We start from the raw sequence: 23,065 nt of genomic DNA on the forward strand, positions 1-23,065 counted from the left end.
TTGTTGGTTCGCCTGGGTTGGTTTGTAGAGATTTATTATTGTTTTTAATTAGAAGAGGGTGGCGTGCACACATTGAGTGCAGTGCCTGTAGCAAAGGCATCAATCAGATCCCCTGGTGCTGGTGCTGTATACAGGTGGTTGTGAGTTGCCCAGCATGGGTAATGGGAATCGAATTTGGTTCCCCTGGGAAAGCAGTACACACTCTTAACTGTTGAGCTGTCTCTCCAGCCCCTTACATGTGTATTTCCTATGTATGTAAATAACATAATAAAAATTGTTACAGATACGCCTTTTTGCTGTCAAAAGTTTGCTGTATTGCTACATGGATATCTCATTTTTAACTGTTGTGTGATTCCCCATTGTGCCAACAAAACCACTTTGTTTACTTTTTCCAAAGGACATTTAGTTTCACTTTCTATTTTTGACTATTATTAATAGTATTATGTGACTATCTTAGGATATGTCTCTTTTCACATTATAAGATTTTTTTTTTCTAATTACGTTCTTAAAAGTAGCTGTATTTCTATTTTCAGCAGGAGGTACACATAAGGATTTCTTAGCTTCCTCTCAAGCCCTTGAACTTAGAATTTTAAAAAAGAGATAAAAGAAAGAGAATGTCAACTACAAAACAACCGGCCTATACGCTCCAAAACTGATGCATCATGGTGCCTGTCTATAACCTTAACACCCAGGAGGCTAAGACAAGAAGAATGCCAGGAGGGGCTGGTGAGGTGGCTCATTAGTACATACTGCCCTTGCAGAGGACTTGAATGCCAGGAGGGGCTGGTGAGATGGCTCATTAGTACATACTGCCCTTGCAGAGGACTTGACTTCACTTCCCAGCACCCATGGAAGGCGGCTCATAGCCACCTATACTTCCTGATCCAGGAAATCTGAGTCCCTCTTCTGGCTACTCACATGCACATACCCCCACATGGGAACACACAGATATATAGAGTTAAAAATAAAAGTTTTTCCCCCCCGGGAGGATTTCATGAGTGTGAGAATAACCCGGGCTACACTGTGTTAGAGATCAACACTGGGTTGGGGAAATGGCTCATTGGGTAAAGAACTTGCCACACAATTATGAAAACTTGAGTATGGACTCCCAGAACTCATATAAAACTTAACACAATTGTGCTTGCATATCTGTAATCCCGTGTTCCTCCAGTGAGGGTGGCAAAGAGGACGCTCCCCAGAAGCTCAGGCCAGCTGTCCTGGTGTGTGCAGTGGCAAACAAAAACCCCTCGCACAAGGTAGAAGACAAGGACCGTGCCTCCGGCTTCCACACACATACATCACATGTGTATGCAGTAGCCTTCACACAGACGTGCACACATCACACACACACAAACTAATTTATTCATAGTTAACAAATCAATGATGCATGATGTCCAAAAAGAACATTGTGACTATCTATAAGCATTTAAATCTAGGTTCTGCATAGGAAGGAAACATTTCTCTTTTTTTTTTTTTTGGTTTTTCGAGACAGGGTTTCCCTGTAGTTTCTAGAGCCTGTCCTGGAGCTAGCTCTTGTAGACCAGGCTGGCCTCGAACTCAGAGATCCGCCTGCCTCTGCCTCCCGAGTGCTGGGATTAAAGGCATGCGCCACCACCGCCCGGCCAGGAAACATTTCTCTTACTACAATGATCTCCAGTTCTGTTCTTTTTCCCACATATGTTATGATTCCATTCTTCTTTAGAACAGAACTAAATTCCCTATGTATGTATACATTTTCTTAATCCATCCGTTGATGGACATTTAGGCTGGTTTCATGCCCTGTCGATAGTGGAGAGTGCAAAAATAAACTGGAATGTGTGGGAACCCCTCTGCTGTGTTGACTTGGGGCCCCTACACGCATACCCAACAGAAGTAGAGCTGGGTCATCTGCTAGTTCTCTTTTAGTTTCTCGAGGACCTTCCACCCTGATCTCCATAGTGAGGTAATACGTTTGTCAGGCAATGAGAGCAGAGGTTGTTAGTTCATCCTTGTTCCTGCCTATGTCTTAGGTCTGTTTTCCCTCTGACTGACTCACCTGGAGCAAACCTGCAAGTCCATAGGACTACACAGTTAGTAGGGCGTAGGTCATTTGCTCCTTTTCTCAGAGACGAGTACAGTTTTAACAAGCTGTAGAGGAAGCACTCCTCGCTTTCTCACGGAACAATCGGAGAACAAAAGAGTTGTAGGACCCAGGAGTTCTTGTTTCTCAGGCGTTTTCCTTGTGGGTGTGAGTGAGCCCCGAGGGAGCCGAGGGAGCAGTATGGGCCCAGATGTTGGCGAAAATGTCCCTAGACTATAAGGTAACTGGTGTTCTCTGTAACCAGCTTGGAACTTATTGTTAATCCAGGGACAATTGGGGTGGGGGTGGAGAAATCTCGTTTGATTTAAGACCACAGTTCACGGGTATTTTTTCAGAGCAGTGGTCCTCGACCTGCCTAGTGCTGCATTCCTTTAATACAATGCCTGGTGGTGTGGTGACCCCCAACCAGAAAATTACTCTGTCGCCACTTCATAGCTAACTTTGTGGCCGTTGTGAATCATAATGTAACTATCTGACATGCAGCCCGCAGGTTGAGGACCACTGTTTCAGAGCACCAAGCATGCGTCCCTAGAACTTCTCGTTCATACATTTATACCTTCAGTCGGCTTGCCTTCTTTGTAGCTACTGTGTGTGGCAAGGATCAGCTTCTTGGCTTTCCTACAGGAGAGTCTATGACCCAGCACTACGTGTAAATGATCTTTTCCCCGTCTCTTTAAAAAATAGTTATTGTTTAATTTATTATCATTATTAATCCCCATTTTATTTAATCTGAATGGGTATTTTGTCTGTGTTTATGTCTGTGCATCATATACGTGCCTGAGATAGGCATCGAGTACCCTGGAACTGATGTTACAGACAGTTGTGAGCCACCATGCGGGTGCTGAGACTTAAACTCGCAAGAACAGCCAGTTCTCTTGATTATTGAGCCATCTCTCCACCCCTTTATGTATGAATGTATGTATTTATGTATGTATGTATTTATTTAGTGTATGTGTGAGTATGTACATGAGTGTGTGTGTATGTGTGTGTGTGTGTGTGTGCGTGTGTGCGTGTACACTACAGTATAAAACTGGCTCTCAATAAATGGTGAATGAGTAACTGAGCTTAAAATCTGTCTTTCCTGGTCTAGTTTCCTTTGAATGAAGAGCCAGGTCAATCCAAGATTTTCATGGAAGCTCTGATGGAAAGACAAAGGGAACACTAGTTCTATGTCCTCGGCTGAGGGCAGAGTTGGCAAGGTTGTGGCTGGAGTTAGGGTTGAGGTCTCGAAGGAGTTAAAGATTCAGCGCGTATAAACCTAACTTTTCCCTCTGAAGGTCTGTGGTCATTCGTCTTAAGGCAGCTGTGCCTGAGGTGTCCTATGTTCTCTTTGCCAACACTGTTTGATTTAGCTTTCTGCTGACCTTGGCCCATTCTCCTCTTGTAAAATAGAATATAACATGGTGTACTTCTTAATAACTTGCTTGACAAAAACCCTCAGATTATGCAAGACCTTCTGGTCCTAGCTCTCTGTTGTCTAGATTTTCTCAACCCCAGTCCTCCCGCCTGGCAGTTTGGGATGCTGATTCCTGCAGGTTCGGGTTGGAGTATGACTGGGGACACAGGGTTTTTAATAGCATGGGATCTCTGTTGCCACGTAGCTGTCATTTTTCTCTGACACTGGCATTTCAGATTGCCCTAACACCCCCTCCCTTTTAGTCACCTTAATATCTCACAGATCACTTAGATTCAAATGTTTTACTGCCTTAAAACTTGGGTGATTTTTTTTCCATTCTCATAATGACTACCTTTTAGCTCAGGCTCCCCCATCCCTTTCCTGAATCATCTTTTAAGTGTGATAGTTTTATATATGTGTGCACAAGAATATATACAGTGCACCCTGAATTATGAAGCAACTCATGAATGTTCAAAGTCACCCACCTGAGTGACAGCAGTATTTGCTTGTTGCCATAAATTTTTTTTTCTTTTTTTGGTTTTTCGAGACAGGGTTTCTCTGCAGCTTTTTTAGAGCCTGTCCTGGAACTAGCTCTTGTAGACCAGGCTGGCCTCGAACTCACAGAGATCCGCCTGCCTCTGCCTCCCAAGTGCTGGGATTAAAGGCGTGCGCCACCACCGCCCGGCTTGTTGCCATAAATTTGCATTTTCCCTTATCACACATCTCTGCCAACATCTAAGAGGCAGCTGCACTCCTGAAGTTTGGGTTCCTAATCCTCTTGCTTTTCTTTTCAGACGTAGGTCTTTCACACCTAAGAATATTCCAGGAATGCATAGAGCCTAGATTTCCTGGGTTCTGAGCTCTGTAATATAGCTTTATACCTTGTGAGATACTTTGCAACTGGACATTTTCATTGACTGACATGCTTCTTTCTCTGTTTGGTTTTGGCTTTGGTTTGTTTTGACACATGGTCTCACTATGCAGCCCTGGCTGTCCTAGAACTCACGATGTAATCCAGGCTGTCCTCAAACTCACATATGCACCTAAATGCTGGAATTAAAGGCAGGTGCCACCATGCCCGGCTTCAGCATCATGTTTCTAAGATCCATCCTGTGTGTGTAGCTGTGGTTCATTCATCATAAGATAAATGAGCACAGGGAGATCACACTGTGTGAGACTCTATTTCCCTTTCTTCCTGATGCTTGTCTAGATTGTTTGGTTTTTGCTGTTGAGGACAACATGGCTTCTAACTCTACTGTCATGTCTCTTGGCCACTTGGGCAGTTTTGGGAACATTTTGCTAGTGTTGGGCTTTAGAAGATAGCACCAAGTTGTTCCCAAAGTGTCTTGTCCATTTGTTCTCAAGCCAGGAAAATGTAGCCGGCTCCATTGGTCCATGGCTTCTCCAGCAGCTGTCTTTATCGAGTGTATGCCTTGTTCATTTTCTTCATTAAATGTCAACCTGCATCTCCCCTTTGTTATAATATGTACGTCCTCAGGAATAAACTCTATGTGTGTTCTATAAGTTTGGTGCCATGTATGATTCCATTTCTGTGAAATACCTAGGTATCTTTTTCCTGTTTAAAAATACCAATTATTTGAAATTTTCTTTGTTAAAGAAAATACAATAGTGGAATAAAGTAATATTTGAGTCTAAATTTCTTATAGCAATTACGAATATTTTCTCCCATTTTGTGATTTCCTTTTCTGTTTTTAATAGTATCTCTGTATGTAGAAGTTTCTAAATCATAATAAAGTTCAAATTATCTTTTTTTCCATTAATTAGAATGTTTATTGTGTTTTTAAAAAATATAATCTAAGCCTAGCAGTGGTGGCACACACCTTTAATCCCAGCATTCAGGAGGCAGAGGCAGGTGGATTTCTATGAGCTCGAGGCCAGCCTGGTCTACAGAGTGAGTTCCAGGACAGCCAGGGCAACACAGAGAAACCCAGTCTCCAAAAAGTAAAACCAAAGCAAAAAAAAAAAAAAATATGTTCTGAAATAATGATATTTTTCTTAAAGTATTAAAAAGCTTCATCTTTCACATGTAAATTCAACTGGAATTAATTTTTTATACATGGTATACATGGTATGAGTTTGGCATCCAAATTAAGTTTTTTTTCTCACGAATAAATAATTATCCTACAAGAACATTTAGTTTGGCTTAGAGAAATAGTTGAAATATATGTTGTTATGAGAACAAACATGTAATGCAACAAAATATGTGAAATTCAGAAAACACTAAATATAGCAAATAATAATTATACACACCACACACACATACTACACACTTCATACACACACCACACACACACACATCCTACACACACACCATACACACACACATCCTACACACACACCATACACACACACACCACACATACATACCACACACACACCACACACACATCACACACACACACACACACACACACACACACACACCACACATACCATACACACACATATATACTCTCCACACACATAAAATTTTAAACAAAGATTCTAGACTGACCAGCACCCAAAACACAACAGTAATTCTCTTTGAATGGTGAGGTTATTGGTGGTTTTGTTCTTGTCTTTTGCTGTTTGCTCTAGAGAGAAACGACGCTGTGTCTATGGTAACAACAGTTCAAAGCACCTCAGAGAGAAACCTTAGTTGAAAGATAACCTTTGATATCTTCCAACCCAAGTTTTACAAAAAGCTTTTTCGTTCCTAAGATTTAAAAAAAAAAAAAAAAAGAGTGCGTGTAGGGGTTATGTATTCTTGTAGGATAATTAATTACTCAGCAGGAAGTGAAAGAGAGCTAAGCTCTGCACCTTGAGAAATTCTCTGAGAATAGCCATATAAAGCCCTGCCCTGTGCTGTTTGCTCTACAGGTCTGTAAGGCTGTCTGCAGAGCGGCCTGGGCATTCTCATGTGTATCATTGCTGATTTAATTATTTCTTTTCGCCTAACAGCAGATAATGAAAAGACTCATAAAACGGTATGTTCTGAAAGCACAAGTAGACAAAGAAAATGACGAGGTGAATGAAGGTAAGCATCTCCAGCAGAGACATCTTTCTTCATAGCTAACTTAGGGAACATGAGAGCTGAAGCAGGGATATGCTGCAAGTTCAAGGCTGCCTTGGGCTACATAGTGTGTGCTAGGCCAACTGGAATGGCCTAACAGAACAGTTTCAAGAGAGATGGCTCAGAGGTTAAGAGCACTGGCTGTTCTTCCAGAGGTCCTGAGTTCAATTCCCAGCAACCACATGGTGGCTCACAGCCATCTGTAACGAGATCTGGTGCCCTCTTCTGGCCTGCAGGCATACATGCAGACAGAACACTGTATACATAATAAATAAATCTTTAGCAGGACAGTGGTAGTGCACACCTTTAATTCCAGCACTCGGCAGAGGCAGGTGGATCTCAATGAGTTCAAGGCCAGCCTGGTCTACAAGAGCTAGTTCCAGGACAGTTAGGACTGTTACACACACACACACACACACACACACACACACACACAAACCCTCTCTTGATAAAACAAACAAACAAAAGAATTAAGACTCCCTTAAAATAAAAAGATTTTCATGATATATTTAAATTTTTGTGTCTAGGGCTCCATACATGCTCTATTACTGAGTTACAGCTCATTTGATATTTTATATAATAAAAGAACATACATGCTGGAGCATGGTAAAACATGCCTGTCATCCTAGCATTCAGGTAGTAAAAGCAAGAATATCAGGAGTTCAAGGCCTGTCTTAGGTACACAGTGAGGTTGAGGCTTGGGTTACATGAGACCCTGTCTCCATAATCATAATACCAATCATACAAATTATACCTTAAAAGTATCATAAAACTGTCATGATAAAAAGCCACCCTACACTGTACCCCATAAATATATATATATATAATCACTATTTGTCAATTAAAAATAAAAATTATTAATAAAAGGAAATATCTTCAAAGATACATCTTCATGCTATTCTATTATTTAAAAAGATGAATTCTCAGTTCCACGGAGTTCCAGGATGGAGTCTTAGGATCTAGGTAATGTTCTGCCTCTAAATTTGCTTTTAATGTCAATGACTTCTCTATATCCCAGTTGGATAGCTCCCAGAACAGCCCTGTTTTCCACTGTAACCCGTGTATGCTCAGAGTGCTGCCAAGCTGAATGCGGGAGCAGCTGGGTTTTAACCTCTAAGCACTGTCTCCCCTGAAGAGATAGGAGCCTGCATGCTACAGTGGGCATCTCTGCTGGCTTCCTCTGCTCCTCACACCCTGCTCTCTCTACCAGAGAGACCCAGTCCTGTGTTCATGCCACTGTCTAGTGAGCAGCTCCCTTTGTGTCCTCTCTTTCTCTTCATCAAATTTGATTTCAGTTTTACATCTATGTATTTGCAAATTAATGTAATTCATTCTTAGTAAAGCAATGGACAATAACAGATGTAGGTGTGTCAACCCTCCAAAGGAACAAAAGGACTCCTTATGCTACACAGTGAGGGGATAGTGTGATTATTTAGGAGAGGGTGTAACTGGAGGGTTTTTTCCTGCCCGGTTCCTAAATAACCACTCTGAGACTTAATATTAATTACAATTGTTTGGCCAATGGCTCAGACTTATTACTGACTAGCTCTTACATTTAAATTAACCCATTTCTGTTCATCTGTGTATCACCACATAGCCCATAGCTTACTAGGGATCTTACTTCTCCTGCAACTGCTGGCATCTCCCTGACTCCACCTTCTTTTTTTCCTTTTCTCAGTTTGGCTTTCCCACCTAGCTATATTCTGCCCTGCCATAGGCCAAAGGAGCTTTATTCATCAACCAATAAAAACAACACATATTCACAGCATATAGAAGGGCATCTCCTATCAGGAAGGGTTGTTTGTATGTTTTTGGTTTTGGAGGTATGGTCTTTTTGATCTACGTAGAACTTGTTATGTAGATCAGATTGATCTCAAGTTCACAGACCTGCCTCTGGCTCCCAAATGTTGGGATTAAAGGCATGTGCCATCATGCACTTCAAAAGTATGATTTTACTGTTTCATCCTATATAAATGCACCTTAATTGTTTGCTTAAACATTATGAGCAATGTTGTAGTTGGCTAACCTTGTGCTAAGAAAGGCTAGACCATAAGCCAGTGGCAAGGTACTTGTCTGACTTAAATTGGGGTGTGCTTTTAAAGGCTAGCTTTTTCTTCCTTCCTTCCTTCCTTCCTTCCTTCCTTCCTTCCTTCCTTCCTTCCTTCCTTCCTTTTTTTCTTTCTTTCTTTTTTTTTCTTTCTTTCTTCCTTCCTTGTCTTTCCCTTCCTTCCTTCCTTCCTTCCTTCCTTCCTTCCTTCCTTCCTTCCTTTCTTTCTTTCTTTCTTTCTTTCTTTCTTTCTTCTTCGATACAAGGTTTCTTTGTGTAGCCCTGTCTGTCCTGGAACTTACTCTGTAGACCAGGCTGGCCCCAAACTCACAGAGATCTGACTGCCTCTGCCTCCTGAGTGCTGGGATTAAAAGCCTACGCCACAACCACCCAGCTAAGGATGGCTTTTCTTGAACACCTTAAAGGAGAACTTGAAATATCTACCTTGGAGACTTTTTGAAGCAAATGTATTCAGATTGAGTGAATTTCACTTTGTCTTTTTGTCTGAATATCAAGAACAAATCACCACTTACACATATTTTTTAATGCAAATACTCTAGGTGAACTGAAAGAAATCAAGCAGGATATCTCCAGCCTCCGTTATGAACTTTTGGAAGACAAGAGCCAAGCAACGGAAGAACTAGGCATCTTGATTCACAAACTCAGTGAGAAACTGAACCCCAGTGTGCTGAGATGTGAATGAGGTAGCAACCTGCAGTCAAGGTTTGACGATAGCACAAATGTGGGCAATAATATTCTTAAGTATGAAATACTTGAAAAACTACGGTGTAAAGCTCTAGTCTTAACTATGTTTATCATGCAGAACTATAAAATTAAGCTAGGTGGTAATGATTTCCATTACATGAAAATGATTTCAGCAATTGACCTCAACATTACAAACAGTGACATGCTATTGTATTTAGAAGCCCAGTATTAATGTCACTGACGTTTTTGTTATGTTTGTCTTTCTATTACCTGTTAGCCTCCAAGAGACTGTAAGCTCCTTGGGGGACAGGGACCACATCAGTGTCATCTTTATGTCTCCAACATTTAGTGCAGTGCCTGGTACATACATAGTAGGTGCTTGGTAAATGTTGACACCAACTGACCTGAACAGCCAATAGCATCCAAGAACAGACAAAAGACCATCGCTGTGTAGCATACCCTCTCAGCCGAATGCTGAAGCGATTTTTTAAGAATAGAAACTGAAGACGTTCTACAAACCAGCTATGACTTGTTGAGATTCTTTTCTTAGACTTTTAGGCATCACTGACAATCCTCAGACCTTTGGAACTCAAGTGGCGAATTTCACAGTGAAATGAGCTAATTGAAAATATACGTACCCCACATATTTAAGTTTCATAGGATTGTTCAAAAACAATCATTAAAGATTTTTCTAAAATATATGTGTGTGTCCTTTCTCTTTGTATTTTTGGTTTGATGATGTAAACGTAGTCAATAAAGAAGTGGTTTTTCCAGTTGGGGGTTATTGTAAGCTTTATTTTGGTATCTTCTAATGTGTATCTCTAATGTTTTAATGCTAAATTTTAACAACTGACTCCTTGTCTTGCCTTCTGCTCCTTTCTGGGGTCTATATCTTAGTTACTTAGTTACTGTTCTATCACTGTGAAGAGACCACGGCCAAGGCAACTGTTATAAAAGAAAGCATTTCAGCACTCGGAGGCAGAGGCAGGTGGATTTCTGTGAGTTCAAGGCCAGCCTAGCCCACAAGAGAAAGTTCCAGGACAGGCACCAAAGCTGCAGAGAAACCCTGTCTTGAAGAAGAAAGAAAAAAAACAGAAAGAAAGCATTTAATTGGTGCTTGCTTACAGTTTCAAAGGCTCAGTACACTATCGTCATGGTGGGGAGCATGGTGCTGGAGAAGGACCTGAGAGTTCTACATCCTGATCCTCAGGCAGCAGGGAGGGACCCTGGGCCTGGCCTGGGCTCACCCCCAGTGCCCAGCAGCTTCCTCCAAGTCCACACTTCCTGATCCTTTCAAATAATCCTACTTCCTGGTGGCAAAGATATGAGCCTATTGGGGTCATTCTTATTCAAGCTACCAGGGCCATTCATTCCTGCCATTCCTTTCCTAGCAAAGAATGTTAATCTCTTCTACAAACGAGCTTGTGAGGTGACTTCCTGGGACTTGTTTACATAGCAAAGCTGAACTGATTACACGCACAACGTCTATGGTTCCCATAAAGGGACAAGAGCCAGGACAGACTATAAAACCTGCCTATCCTCCAGGTTTGGATCTCCCGTGCAGTTGGGTTTAGATCCTGTACATCTTCAGTGTGTTCCTATCAACTCTCACTGGGACACAAACTGGGATCACAGGACTTTCTAGTCTTAAAAACCAACAATGATACCATAGCTATCACACAAAAAGACTTACTAGGCTTGAAGACAAAAATGAACACCAAATGCAGCTTCCTAAAGCTCGGATAGATTAATTAATTTCTATCTTAGGGGAGTTAAGAAAAGGATTATATGCATATTTTGCTACCACTGTAGAATTATGTCATCAGTACCTGTTCTAATCTAAAAGTACATGTTTTAAACACTTCAAATTGTATACATTTCATGTAATGCCTCCAAACAGAATAAAACAGTGATTTTTTTTTTTCCCATTGTGACATATTGCTATAGTGTTTAAACCAGGAGCAAACACTGAAATGTTGCAAGGTAAAGATTTATTTTCTGGCATAACCAAACTTGCAGTCTCCTCAGAAGTAGGAGAGAAAAGCGGTCCTGATCAAAAAAGTAGGGAATCTTTTTATAGTCAGGCTCTGACCTTTGATTACAAAAGCGTAATTTTCGCAGTTATCAATTTAGTTAGCTATTTTTATGACCATAGAAAAAGCATATGTTATGTTTTTATAGTCAGCCTGTTCTCAGAACATGCCATGAAACAATGGAAACAAGTTACAATGTGTAAATCACAAGGTAACAGAGAAAGAACAATTCAAAAGAACAAGTTGACCTTCCGCTTTGGACATGATTAGAGAAAAGCACCATACGGAACAATATAGAAATAAATCAAATTCTAACCTGTTTAACTAGGAAAAGGAAGAAAGAGTGCAGTAAGCTGGCCCTTCGCAATGCTACAGTGATGGGAAGGATTCCATTCATTCTACAATGGAGGATGCTCTCTTTCATATCAATATCTAAGGTCCCAAATGTTGAAGTTTTTGTTTGGGGAATGGAGTTTGTTAGAGAACAAAGCACATAGTTAATAATTTTCCTAACTGAGGTTAGAAAAAAAGCTGAAAACAACATTCGATTCTCAGAACGCAGAACTGCAGAGGTCCGAAGAGAGAGCCCATGGCTTCCCTACCATTTACATACATGCATTTTTCTTTTCTTTTTTTTCCCGTGCCTTCCATGCAGCTAGAGAGCTTGTAAGATAAAATTTCTATTTGTCTACCTTCCTCGTATAAAGCTGGTATCCTATTGTTTCATATTTGCTCACTTACTGGTATTGCTTGGGTTGGCAATGGACTTAATTGTGGCTTCGTCCTTTTCTGTGTCCTTATACTTTGTTCTCCCTGGTTCTGCTCACTGTGCTCCACCATGCCCCGCCCCCTGCTCCCTCCTGATAGCTTCTCTTCTTCTCCCAGCTTCTCCCAGCACATTGTCTTAGCATTTCATTTTTCCCCTCTTCATAATTTTGAGTTATTCTTAGAGAACGGAGATAACGACAGGCTTGGTGGGTACTGTTTTTGCCCTGCCCCAACCGCCATGTTGGGCTGCACAGCCAACTCCCTGATCCTCCTGAGCAGCTCCCAGCTAGTCACTCTCTAGAGATCCGCCCTCTGCCAAAAGGAAGTAGCATCCCCTGTGGTTAATGACTGCCTGGCCGTGGGCACAAAAGGCTGCCCTTGTGTCAAGGTAAGACTAAACTTTGGCACAATCCTTGACCCAGAGAGCTTGCAAAGGAATGAAGAGCAGCCAGACTCAAACTTGAAAGGGTTTTGTGGCAAAATCATATCTTGGTTATCAGGGCCAAGGAATGCCACAAAAATCACACCACGCAACAGACCCCACGCAAGGGATTTATTGGGGAGGGTCGTGGGGTGCAAAAGGCGGCCTCTGAGGAGAGATGGGGAAAAAAGAGGCAGATCAGGTCATGGATTAGGGACGTCAAAGGGGATATGGACCATGAGCAGGGAACATGTGTGAACGTGGAAATCAAAACATGTTGTGTTATTGAGAAGGAGGCTGCTGAGTGAGTGAAGGCAGGGAGGAACCTGGTTCCAGAATATAAAGTGTTCTTAGTTAATCAACAAAACTGATCCAAGTATGTAAGCGGAGACTGCTCATTCATTTCCTGGCTGCCCAGACTCGAATAATCACACAGAAACTATATTTATTACAACACTGTTTGGCAAATAGCCTAGGTGTATTCCTGGCTAGCTCTTGCATCTTAAATTAATTCATTTCTATTAATCTGTGTATTGCCACAAGGCTGTGGCTTACCGGTAAGGTTCTGGGTGTCTTTCTCTTTTGGCAGTTACATGGCATCTCCTTGGCTCTGCCTATTCTTTCTCTCTCTCTCTCTATCTCCTCCAGCCTGGCTATATTCTTCCCTGCCAACTTCTTCAACAACTTCAAAGCAACTTCTTTACTAACCAATGGCAATAAAACATATTCATAGCATAGAGAGGAGGATCCCACATCAGAAGTGTTTAACTTTTCACCCTAAAGAGGCCTAACTTAACATTAGTGAGGCCATGACAGGTTACAGACTAGCAATGCTGGGACTAGGCCTCACCATTATAATAACAAGTAAAAGCCACAGACTATACCCTGCGGGGGACCAATCAGAATTGAAACAAAAGTACTAGATGCTCCAGAACATTAAGAAAAGCTTGCCTGACTTGTATATAGGTTGCCAATTTCCATTTCCTGTTTGGCAAGACTTCTGTTATCTCACTCTACCCAATCAGGAGTTCAACCCCTATCTGAGTCTGGAATTCTCCTTCCCCCTTCCCCAATCCTTTGCTCCTTAAAAACATTGGCATAGCTGAGCTCAATCCTCTCCCTGATCCAACCGCTGCGTTGCAGTGGACAGAGAGTCAGTCCAAGCTTCAGCTTGCAATAAAGGTTCTTTGCATTCACATACGAACTGCTGGTCTCTGCGGGGCTCATGATGCGGGCATAACAACCCTCCCTTTTCTCATTCCTTTCTGCCCAGGAGATTCTCTCAAGGAATCGCTGCTCCCGAGTCTTACCAAGTTTTGCTTCTGGAAATACACCCTACAGCATAGGTCACTGCGAGGGTTAAAAGGATTACTGTCTGAATTAATATTTCTTTGGGGCTTAAAGAGAACTGCGAGTCAGCAAGCATTTGTTCCAGCATCCGTTGTACAGGCAGAGAACTCCGGAAAGGAGCAGTCAACGACTGCTCAGAGAGGGAACATGTTAGTAAGACCAAAATCACCCTGTCCAGAAAAGGACATTTGGATGCTTTTAGTTAGAGGATGGCCACAGACTCAGGACTTCTCTGACATCTCTTGCTTTTTTACTTTTATTTTGTTCCTTGCTCCTTTCTCAGTCAAAAACAAAATAAAAATAACACTCAGTTCATGGTTTAAATAGTATGTTTAACAAATTTGACAATTTTTAAAGAAATGTGTAAGCTTTTTTTCCTTGAGAAATTTCTATTCACATTGTTTGCCCATTTTAAAACAGATTATTAGGGGGATTTTGTGTTACTGCCCTCTCTTTCTCTCTCTCTGTCTCTGTCTCTCTCTGTCTCTCTGTCTCTTTCTCTGTCTCTCTCTGTCTCTGTCTGTCTCTGTCTCTGTCTTTCTTGCCTCTCTCTCTGTCTCTCTGTCTCTTTGTCTCCCTCTCATCTCTCTCTGTCTGTCTCTGTCTCTCTGTCTCTCTGTCTCTCTGTCTCTCTGTCTCTCTGTCTGTCATCTCTCTCTGTCTCTCTGTCTCTGTCTCTGTCTCTGTGTCTCTCCTCTCTCTCTCTCTTTCTCTCTCTCTCTCTCTCTCTCTGTGTGTCTGTGTGTGTGTGTGTGTGTGTGTGTGTGTGTGTGTGCTTGTTATATTGCTGATGCTATCACCTTGAAGAAAACATGGTCTAGGAACTTGGATTCGGGTTGCCCTGTCTGAAGCATTCAAACATAGAAAGGTTCACATGAACTTCTCTGGGTCTAACACTAAAGAAAGTCATAAATCAAGGTATTTGCCAAGTGTATTGGTGGGGAATCAGGTATGCAGTTTCCAGACACTATCTGGTGACATCCTTAAGTTTAGGGTGGTGGGATGTACGCTGATGTACACTGAAGAGTGTTTTAGCTGAGAGTTGAAAGGAAATTGGGTCAGATACGGATGTGGGAATAAACAGCTATTAACGGGACTAAAATGACTCCAAATAATTTTGGCTATGGACCTGTAATTCTCCACAATTACCAAGGCCTAATCAGTTGTGCTTGCAGAAACAGGTGTGACAGTCAGTTCACAATATATTCTGAATATTGACATCTCCTCTGTTCTACAAATCATCTCTTTACTCTTGCTTGTTTCCTTTCGGCCCAAAACAAACACCTTGGCCCCATACAATCCCATTTGCCTATTATGCATTTGTTTCCTCTGCTTTTTGAATTTTGTCCAAAAAAATTGCCTATATCAAAGTCCTGATTATTTACCTTGTCTTTCCCCTCTGTAGATTTTTGCTTGCTTGTTTGAGATGGGATCTCTCTGTGTATACTGTCCCGAAACTCACTGTGTAGACTAGGCTGAACTTGAACTCACAGATTTGCTTGCTTTTGCCACTGAGTGCTGGGATTAGAGGCAAGGGCCACCATGCCCAGCTTCTCTCTGTAGTTTTATAGTTTCAGGTATTACAGTCTTGTCTTTGTTTTCAATTGGTTTTTGTGTAGAGTTGAAGATAAGAATTAGGTTTCTTGTGGAGCGAGCAAACACACACACACACACACACACACACACACACACACACACGTATCCAGCTTTCCCAGCACCATTTATCAAAGAGTTTCTATGGTCTCTAGTGCTGTTTGGGGCATTTTTGCTGAGATCAGTTGGCTGTAGATTCTATTTTATGCTTTTTATTCTCTTCCTTTTGTCTATTTGTAGGGCTGTGTGTATCTTGAGAACCCGTGTTGTAATGCCTCTAGCCCTGTTCTTTTTGATATTTGGGGTCTTTTGTATTTCCACACACTTAGGATTTTTTTCTAGTTCTTTGGTATTTTGATGGCATTATATTGGATCTATGTATCAATGAATAGCATGGGCATCTTAGCAATATTAATTCTTCCAACTCAAGAACATAGGGCAAGGCTCCTTTTTCATGAATGTGCATGTGTTTTAATTCTTTCATTAGTGTTATTCACATTTCTATTTGTTTCTTGAGAGAGTGTCTCACTATATAGCCCTGACTGTCCTGGAACTCATTATGGAGATCCCCCTGCCTCTACCTCTTTAGAAATGGGAAACGTGTTTGCCATCACACCTGCATATTCATATCCTTAATGAAATTTATCCCTAAGCAATTTGTAGTCTGTGCCATCACACCCAATGTACAGTGCTGGCGATGAAACCTAGGCGTTCCTGAACACTAGGCACGTACTCTGCCCACTGAGCCACATCCCCAGACTCCCTAGGCACTGTATCTACTTATTTTGTAACTACGGCCATACGATGGCTTTCATCATTTCTCAGAAAGTTTGTTATCGGTGCACAAACATGATGAGTTCTGTATGTTTGTATATCTCCATTTTGCTGACTAACTTCATTAGTCCTAAGATTTCTTAGTGAAATCTTTTGGCCCTTCTATGTACAGATCATGTTATCTGCAAACAGACACCATTTAACTTCTTTTCCTGTTCATATGCTTTTCTTTCTTTCTCCTCCTGGTTGCTCTACAGCCCAGGGCTGGACTAAGAGTGTCATAGGAAGGGGGCTGGAGAGATGGCTCAGCGGTTAAGAGCATTGCCTGCTCTTCCAAAGGTCCTGAGTTCAATTCCCAGCAACCACATAGTAGCTCACAACCATCTGAAATGAGATCTGATGCAGAGGACCTGCAAGCAGACACACAGACAGAATATTGTATACATAATGAATGAATGAATGAATGAATGAGTGTCACAGGAGAGCATTCATGCAGATCTTAGAGAAACACTTCCAGAACCCCCTCCACTCTGACACTGGCTGTGGGCTTGTGCTCTATAGTCTTCATGAGGATGCATACTGCTTACAAAGGTAAATTTAGTCAGAGTCTTTGCCACAAAAGGATGCTGACATATTAATTAATTAATTAATTAATTAATTTTAAAGACAGGCTTTCACTACATTGCCCAGGGATTTTAATTTGTGATCCCTTACCCAGATCTTTGAGTACTTAGAGATACAGGTGTGCATTGCCACACGGAATGGCGCGTGGCTGGAGTGGTGTCTTTGGCGTGCTGTTGGAGTCATTGCTAGTTTGGGGAGGCTATTTTTTGAATTTCTTTTACATCTTTGTTTCGTCAGTGATCTCTGCCTAGAGTTTTCATTTCATTTCCTTTTTTTCTTCCTTCTCTTTTTTTGTTTCTATTTTTAAGTTTTAGAGAAAATAACCTTTGTTTTTGCTCAGAATTCTGGCACATACCAGTTTGAAGGGTTGCATCTGGTGAAGTTCTTTTGGCCAGCAGAGTCTCAAGATAACACACGACATCACATGGCAAGAGTGTGTGTGTGTGTGTGTGTGTTTCTTTCTTGTGTCCTTGTCTGATTTTGGCTTGAGGAAATTCTGGTCTACAAGAGCTTGGAAGAGTCCCATCCTTTTCAATTTTAGGAAATAGTTTGGGAAGAATTGGTGTTTTTGTTTGAAGTCGCTTCTCTCTTTAGGTGTTATTGCTTTATTAAGATTTTCCGTGTCGTTATCATTCAGTTTCTCCATTTATTCTACTGTTTCAAACTCATTTCTTTAGTATTAATGTTACATTTTGATTTGATTTTCTTAGCCCAGGGTCTTGCGCTGCGGCCCTGTGGGTAAATGGGTGGGAGGAAGGGAACTGGCAACATGGCCCAGCAGTTAAAAGCACTTGCCACCAAGTCCAAGGATGTGAACAGACCTGCAGGATGGAAAAAGTGACTCCTAAAAGTGTCCTCTGACTTCGACATGAAGCCGCCCCGCCCCCCACACGTATTAAATAAATACATAAATACAGTTTTGGTTTTGCTGCTCTTGCACAGGACTTCAGCAAGCACGTCTTAGGCCCTGGCATTCTCAGAAGGCAACAAGCATTTGAGGCACATAAATGCATACATGCTTTATTCATACGCACACAAAATAAAAACAAACCTTTGGGGAGAAAGTTTGTATGTCAGTGCCTAAAATAAAGAACCAGGAGTGGAACAAGGCCCCTAAATCTGTGCTTCTCATGAGCTCCACGTGGAGCTGAAGAACTTAGATGGCTCACCCAGCAGCTCAGAGCAAGGGGGAGGAGAACGCGCCTTGGTTGCCCGGGAAACCAGATCCAGTCTAAGGACCGCCCCCTCCGCCCCACTCTTTCCGTAGTTCGCAGTCAAGTGGCCGCTCTCGGGGGAGAGGGCGGGGCTAGACTGGTCACGTGTCGAGCTGGCGTTGCTGGGCGCTGCTGCCTGACGCAGGGACAGTGGTCTGCTGAGAGCCTGGCTCTCCCAGCGAAGGCTTCCAGACTGGCGAGCGGGTCACTACCCCTCTGTGCGGCCGCCATGGACCTGTCTTTAAGCCGAGCTGACTATATCCAGGTAAACCCATTGGCGGGCGCCCTCCTGGTGGACGTGGGACTGCTGTCCGCAGGCCTGGGGAAGCAGCGGTCCCTCTAGGCCCGGCTCCTAGGGTGTCCCATCTGCTCCCAGAGGCCTCGAATGTCCTGTCACAACCCCCGGGGCTGACCATACCAGCCGTATTCCAGGAAACCATCACAACCCTGTCGAGCTTACTAGATCTTCACAAAAGCTTACCACTAGGTAGTACAAATGAAGAGTCGGGTCCAGAGAAGGTAAATAATTTGCCCCATAGTTAAAAATTATGTAGTTGCTATTTGAATCAGTGTGGGGCTCCAGAGCGGGTATCCCTTCGGGGCATGACTCCTTCCGTCCCTAGAACCATCTCTTAAGAGTTCGTCGTGGTACAAACATTTGCTTAGTTTCCCAGGAGGTTGGGCCAGATCCTTCACATTAATACCTCAGGGATGCTGATCACCACATCCAGTTACTATCGGTTGGATCTGTCCAGTTAGTCACCATCTCCATGATGCCTTTAACTTGGGTTGGTAAGGCCTACCAACCTCCGTGTTCAGCTTCCTCCAGCCATGGTTTGAAGGTCCTGAAAAGGTCGAACTAAACAGACTGTTTAAAACTTTAACACTTTGCCTAAAATTTCAGATTAAATCATATCTGTAGTATATGCAGTTTTTCCATGACGGATTGTATTTAAGTTCTGTCCTCCTCCTGGTGAGAGCTACCTCTGTGGAACAAGTCATGTATGCTGCTTTCATCCAGTTCGTTCCTTTTGCAAAATAACCATTGTCAGTTACACTGGATGCTTTTAACATCGGCATGAACGTCATTTCGGCAAAAGCCCCCTCTTTCCAGTCACTAATAATTGGGAATGGCTTCTGAAAACATTTTCTGAACCTCTCTACTAGTAATATTATATAATTATTTTTACTTAATATGATATATTTTGGGTCGTTTCCTGTATTCCTTCTCTGATGTATTTCATTAGGAAATGTTACCTGATAAGAATATATATTACAGTGCAAAAATTAAAATTCACTCTTTTGTTCTTTTTTTAATTTCTGGTGTAATAACTTCAAATTACAGTGTGTTCACTAGTTGGCTGGTCTGTTTCCTTAGGTGGGAGTGACCTCTCAAAAGACTATGAAGTTGCTTCCTGCCTCAAGACAAAGAGCCATGCAAAAGGTACCACGTTAGACCCTGACTTCGCCACCTTGGCTCTGCAGGAGAGGCTCATTCTGTGGTTCTTATTGGTAACTTAGCATGTAAAAAGTGCTGACCTTAGCATGGAAATGAGCATCTTTAATTTGAGTAGAAATTGGATATGAACAAACGTTGGCAGATGGTCATGTTCTTGGCCACTGATATTACATCTTGAGCTTCAGTTATAGTTCTTGGTGAAGACTTGTTTAGTCTGCTTGAGACCCTGAGGTCTGTCCCTAATGCTGAAAAAACAAAACAAAACTCTTCATTTTGGGGGGGAGTAATAATTCACTCTGTGTACCATATTTTGTGTGTGTGTGTATAAAATACAACAGAATATTGATCATTTCTTTCAATCTTCCATTTTGTTGTTTTATTTTTATTTATTTTATTTTTGAGAGAGATTTGAGCTGAGGTTAGCATTGAACTCTTGATCTTCCTGCCTCATCATCAAAAGTTCAGGGATTATAGACATGTACAATCATTCCTGACTTAAATTCTCTTATTGTTTGAGTTACTGTTTTTAATGTTGAACTGTGTATTAACTTGGTTTCTTATAGACATAAACCAATTTTTTGTAGAATAGTAGGATATTTTAATAGTTGCAAAGTAAATGTACCATCTTGCTGTATTAACATTTATCAGGATGAATTTAGAGCTCCCCCCCCCCTTGGTAAATGTACTTTATTTGACCTTTGGCTACGTTTTTGAAGTGACTTGAATGAGAGCAGTTTCTCCAAATAAGGTATTTAAATATGTGAGGGAAATCTGACATTTTAAACAGAACTTCAAGAGAATTAACTGACTTCTGATTATTGCTTATTATATTCTAGATATAACAGTGTGTCTCAAAAATTTTACTCATTTAAATTGTTGAGAATCTGCCGGGCGATGGTGGTGCACGTCTATAATCCCAGTACTCGGGAGGCAGAGGCGGGCAGATCTCTGTGAGTTCGAGGCCAGCCTGGTCTACAAGAGCTAGTTCCAGGACAGGTTCCAAAGCTACAGAGAAACCCTGTCTTGAAAAAAACCAAAAATCGAAAAATAAATAAATAAATTTGTTGAGAATCTAAAAGAACTTATTTATGTGATATCAGTACCTTTGATATTAAATTTAAATCTAAGAAATATTTTAAAAATTAGAAAATCAAAGTCCGTTCGGTGGTGGTGGCCCAAGCCTTTAAACCCAATACTTGGGAGGTAGAAGCAGGTGGATCTCTGTGAGTTCAAGGCCAGCCTGATCTACAGAGTAAGTTCCAGGACAGTTAGGACTGTTACACAGAGAAACCCTGTCTCCAAAAAAGAAAAGAAAAGAGAAAGAAAGTCAAGCTCATCAAGTTTACATGAAAACCATATTTTCATTAAAAGTGTATATACTGTCAAAACAGAAGAATTTAGAGATAATCGTGATATTATGTTATAGTTTTGCAAATGCTTGAATGTGTGTCAAGGGCAAAGGTCAATGGTTTCTGTTGTCTTTTCAGCTTCCTCTATTGGGATGTTTTGTTTTGGTTGCAATACATAGAAAAAAACCTCATTAAATCAGTTTACATGGCTACATAGTTGAAAATAAATAAAGTTTAAGTAGCCTTTTGAGGTAACTATCACTTTTGATGCCGTCCACAGTGTGTCACCTGAAGGCACTGGCGAGCTCTCCACCGTGACAGTGTTCACCCACAATCCCTCTCTTACAGGTGGTTGTTGGAGATCAAGATGGGGTCGTGCTGTGCTTCGGCATGAAGAAAGGAGAGGCCGTGGTGAGTGGAGCTGCTTATGACAGCAGTTTCTCCGAAAGATAGGTGCACTCCTTGCTGAGTACTCCTAGGTTAACATTTTCCGAAATTTGAGACATAGAAAGTAAACTGTAAGGTTGTATAACTCTAAAAATCGTAGCTTTTATAGTCAAGGAAAATTTTTACAGTAAGACAATTTGTGCACAACTTTTTCCTACTTCATTTTTGCAGCCAGTGTTCAAGACTTTACCGGGGCAGAAGATTTCGAGACTGGAATTAGGAGGGGTTCTCAACACGCCCCAGGAGAAAATTTTCCTGGCTGCAGGCTCTGAGGTTAGAGGCTTCACAAAGAGAGGAAAACAGTTTCTCACCTTTGAAACAAACCTCACTGAAAGCATTAAAGCCATGTATGTTCTATTCTCTTTCAAGTTTACATATGTTGTACCTATAACACATTGGGTTGGTGTCAAACATCTGATTAAATTAGTATATACCGGGGCTGGAGAGATGGCTCAGAGGTTAAGAGCATTGCCTGCTCTTCCAGAGGAGCCGGGTTCAATTCCCAGCAACCACATGGTGGCTCACAACCATCTGTAATGGGGTCTGGTGCCTTCTTCTGGCCTGCAGGCATACACACAGACAGAATATTGTATACATAATAAATAAATTAAAAGAAAATAATAATAAATTAGTATATACCAATGGTTTCCTGGAAAATCAAACTGGCTACAGGCACTTCCTTAGTCAGAACCTAGACTCAATGCAAAGCTGATTGGCTGTTGTAATGTTTTCAGTGTTTTTAACTTCGCAGTGTGTGTGTGTGTGTGTGTGTGTGTGTGTGTGCGCGCGCGTGCGCGCGCGTGCACATGCAAACATTCACTTTTTGTTTGTGGGGCTCTCAAAATGTAGTTTATGTTTTTAATGGCTACATAGTAATTGTGTTCATTTACAAGTCACAGTGATATTCGATACACGCTCATGATGTGTGGCGTCAGATCAGGACACTTAGCGCGTGTGTCACTGATGTAATGTATTGTTGGGAACGTTTGAAATCCTCTCTCCTAGTTATTTTGAAGCGTAACATTGTTGAATACACTCAATTCTCGCGGCCTGGTTGGTTCAGCCATAATCATGATCAAGATATATGTAAGAAGTCAGAACCTAAAACCTCTCCAGAGACACGGGCTCCCTTTCCTCAGGTGTCCTCGGTCGTTCTCATTTGGAGGTAGCGATAGTACATTAACAGGCTGAGCAGTACTTGAATGTGGTGCCTTCTGTCTGTAATCCGCGCACTTGAGAGACTGAGGCAGGATTGTCGTGAATTTGAGGCCAGTCTGGGCTGTATAACGAGTTCAAGGTCAGTATGGGCTACAAAGTGAGACCTGGTCTTAAAAACCAAAAGACAAAACAGTATAAAAGCCTGGCTATTAAAGTTGTTGACCACTAATGGTTGTAATTCCTAGTTAATTGGATAAAAGTAAGTGAAAATTAAGTGACTTCCTGGCTCACAATTAAAATTTTAGATTTTTTTCTATTGAGAGGTGGGGAGTAGGGAGCAAGTATATGAATGAGGTGTGTGGTCATGCATGTGCTATGTTCTATATAAATGAGGTATGTGTGTATGCAAATGCTATGGTCTATAGGAATGATGTGTGTGTGTATGCATGTGCTGTGGTCTGTATGAATGAGGTGTTTGGGCATGTGCTATGTTCTATATGAATGAGGTATGTGTGTATATGCATGTGCTATGGTCTATATGAATGAGGTGTGTATGTGTATGCATGTGCTATGG

The 23,065-nt window shown here is 41.6% G+C and overlaps 2 protein-coding genes across 4 annotated transcripts in view; both read left to right on the forward strand.

Annotated features, from left to right (window-relative positions):
• Positions 1–9,299, forward strand: part of Trpc3 (transient receptor potential cation channel subfamily C member 3) — a 67,111-nt gene extending 57,812 nt beyond the window's left edge. For both annotated transcript variants that reach the window (XM_038348014.1, XM_038348015.1), the window contains 2 exons: positions 6,438–6,513; positions 9,157–9,299. In XM_038348014.1, coding sequence (XP_038203942.1) covers positions 6,438–6,513; positions 9,157–9,299 — 219 coding nt within the window. The remainder of the gene's footprint in view (positions 1–6,437; positions 6,514–9,156) is intronic.
• An 8,903-nt stretch (positions 9,300–18,202) lies between these two features.
• Bbs7 (Bardet-Biedl syndrome 7) overlaps positions 18,203–23,065 on the forward strand; it is a 36,706-nt gene continuing 31,843 nt past the window's right edge. For both annotated transcript variants that reach the window (XM_038348225.1, XM_038348226.1), the window contains exons 1-4: positions 18,203–18,343; positions 19,457–19,522; positions 21,235–21,297; positions 21,505–21,680. In XM_038348225.1, the coding sequence (XP_038204153.1) occupies positions 18,308–18,343; positions 19,457–19,522; positions 21,235–21,297; positions 21,505–21,680 (341 nt within the window). In that variant the 5' untranslated portion in view covers positions 18,203–18,307. The remainder of the gene's footprint in view (positions 18,344–19,456; positions 19,523–21,234; positions 21,298–21,504; positions 21,681–23,065) is intronic.

The sequence above is a fragment of the Arvicola amphibius genome, chromosome 11 (assembly GCF_903992535.2).
Source record: "Arvicola amphibius chromosome 11, mArvAmp1.2, whole genome shotgun sequence".
Classification (NCBI taxonomy): Eukaryota; Metazoa; Chordata; class Mammalia; order Rodentia; family Cricetidae; genus Arvicola; species Arvicola amphibius.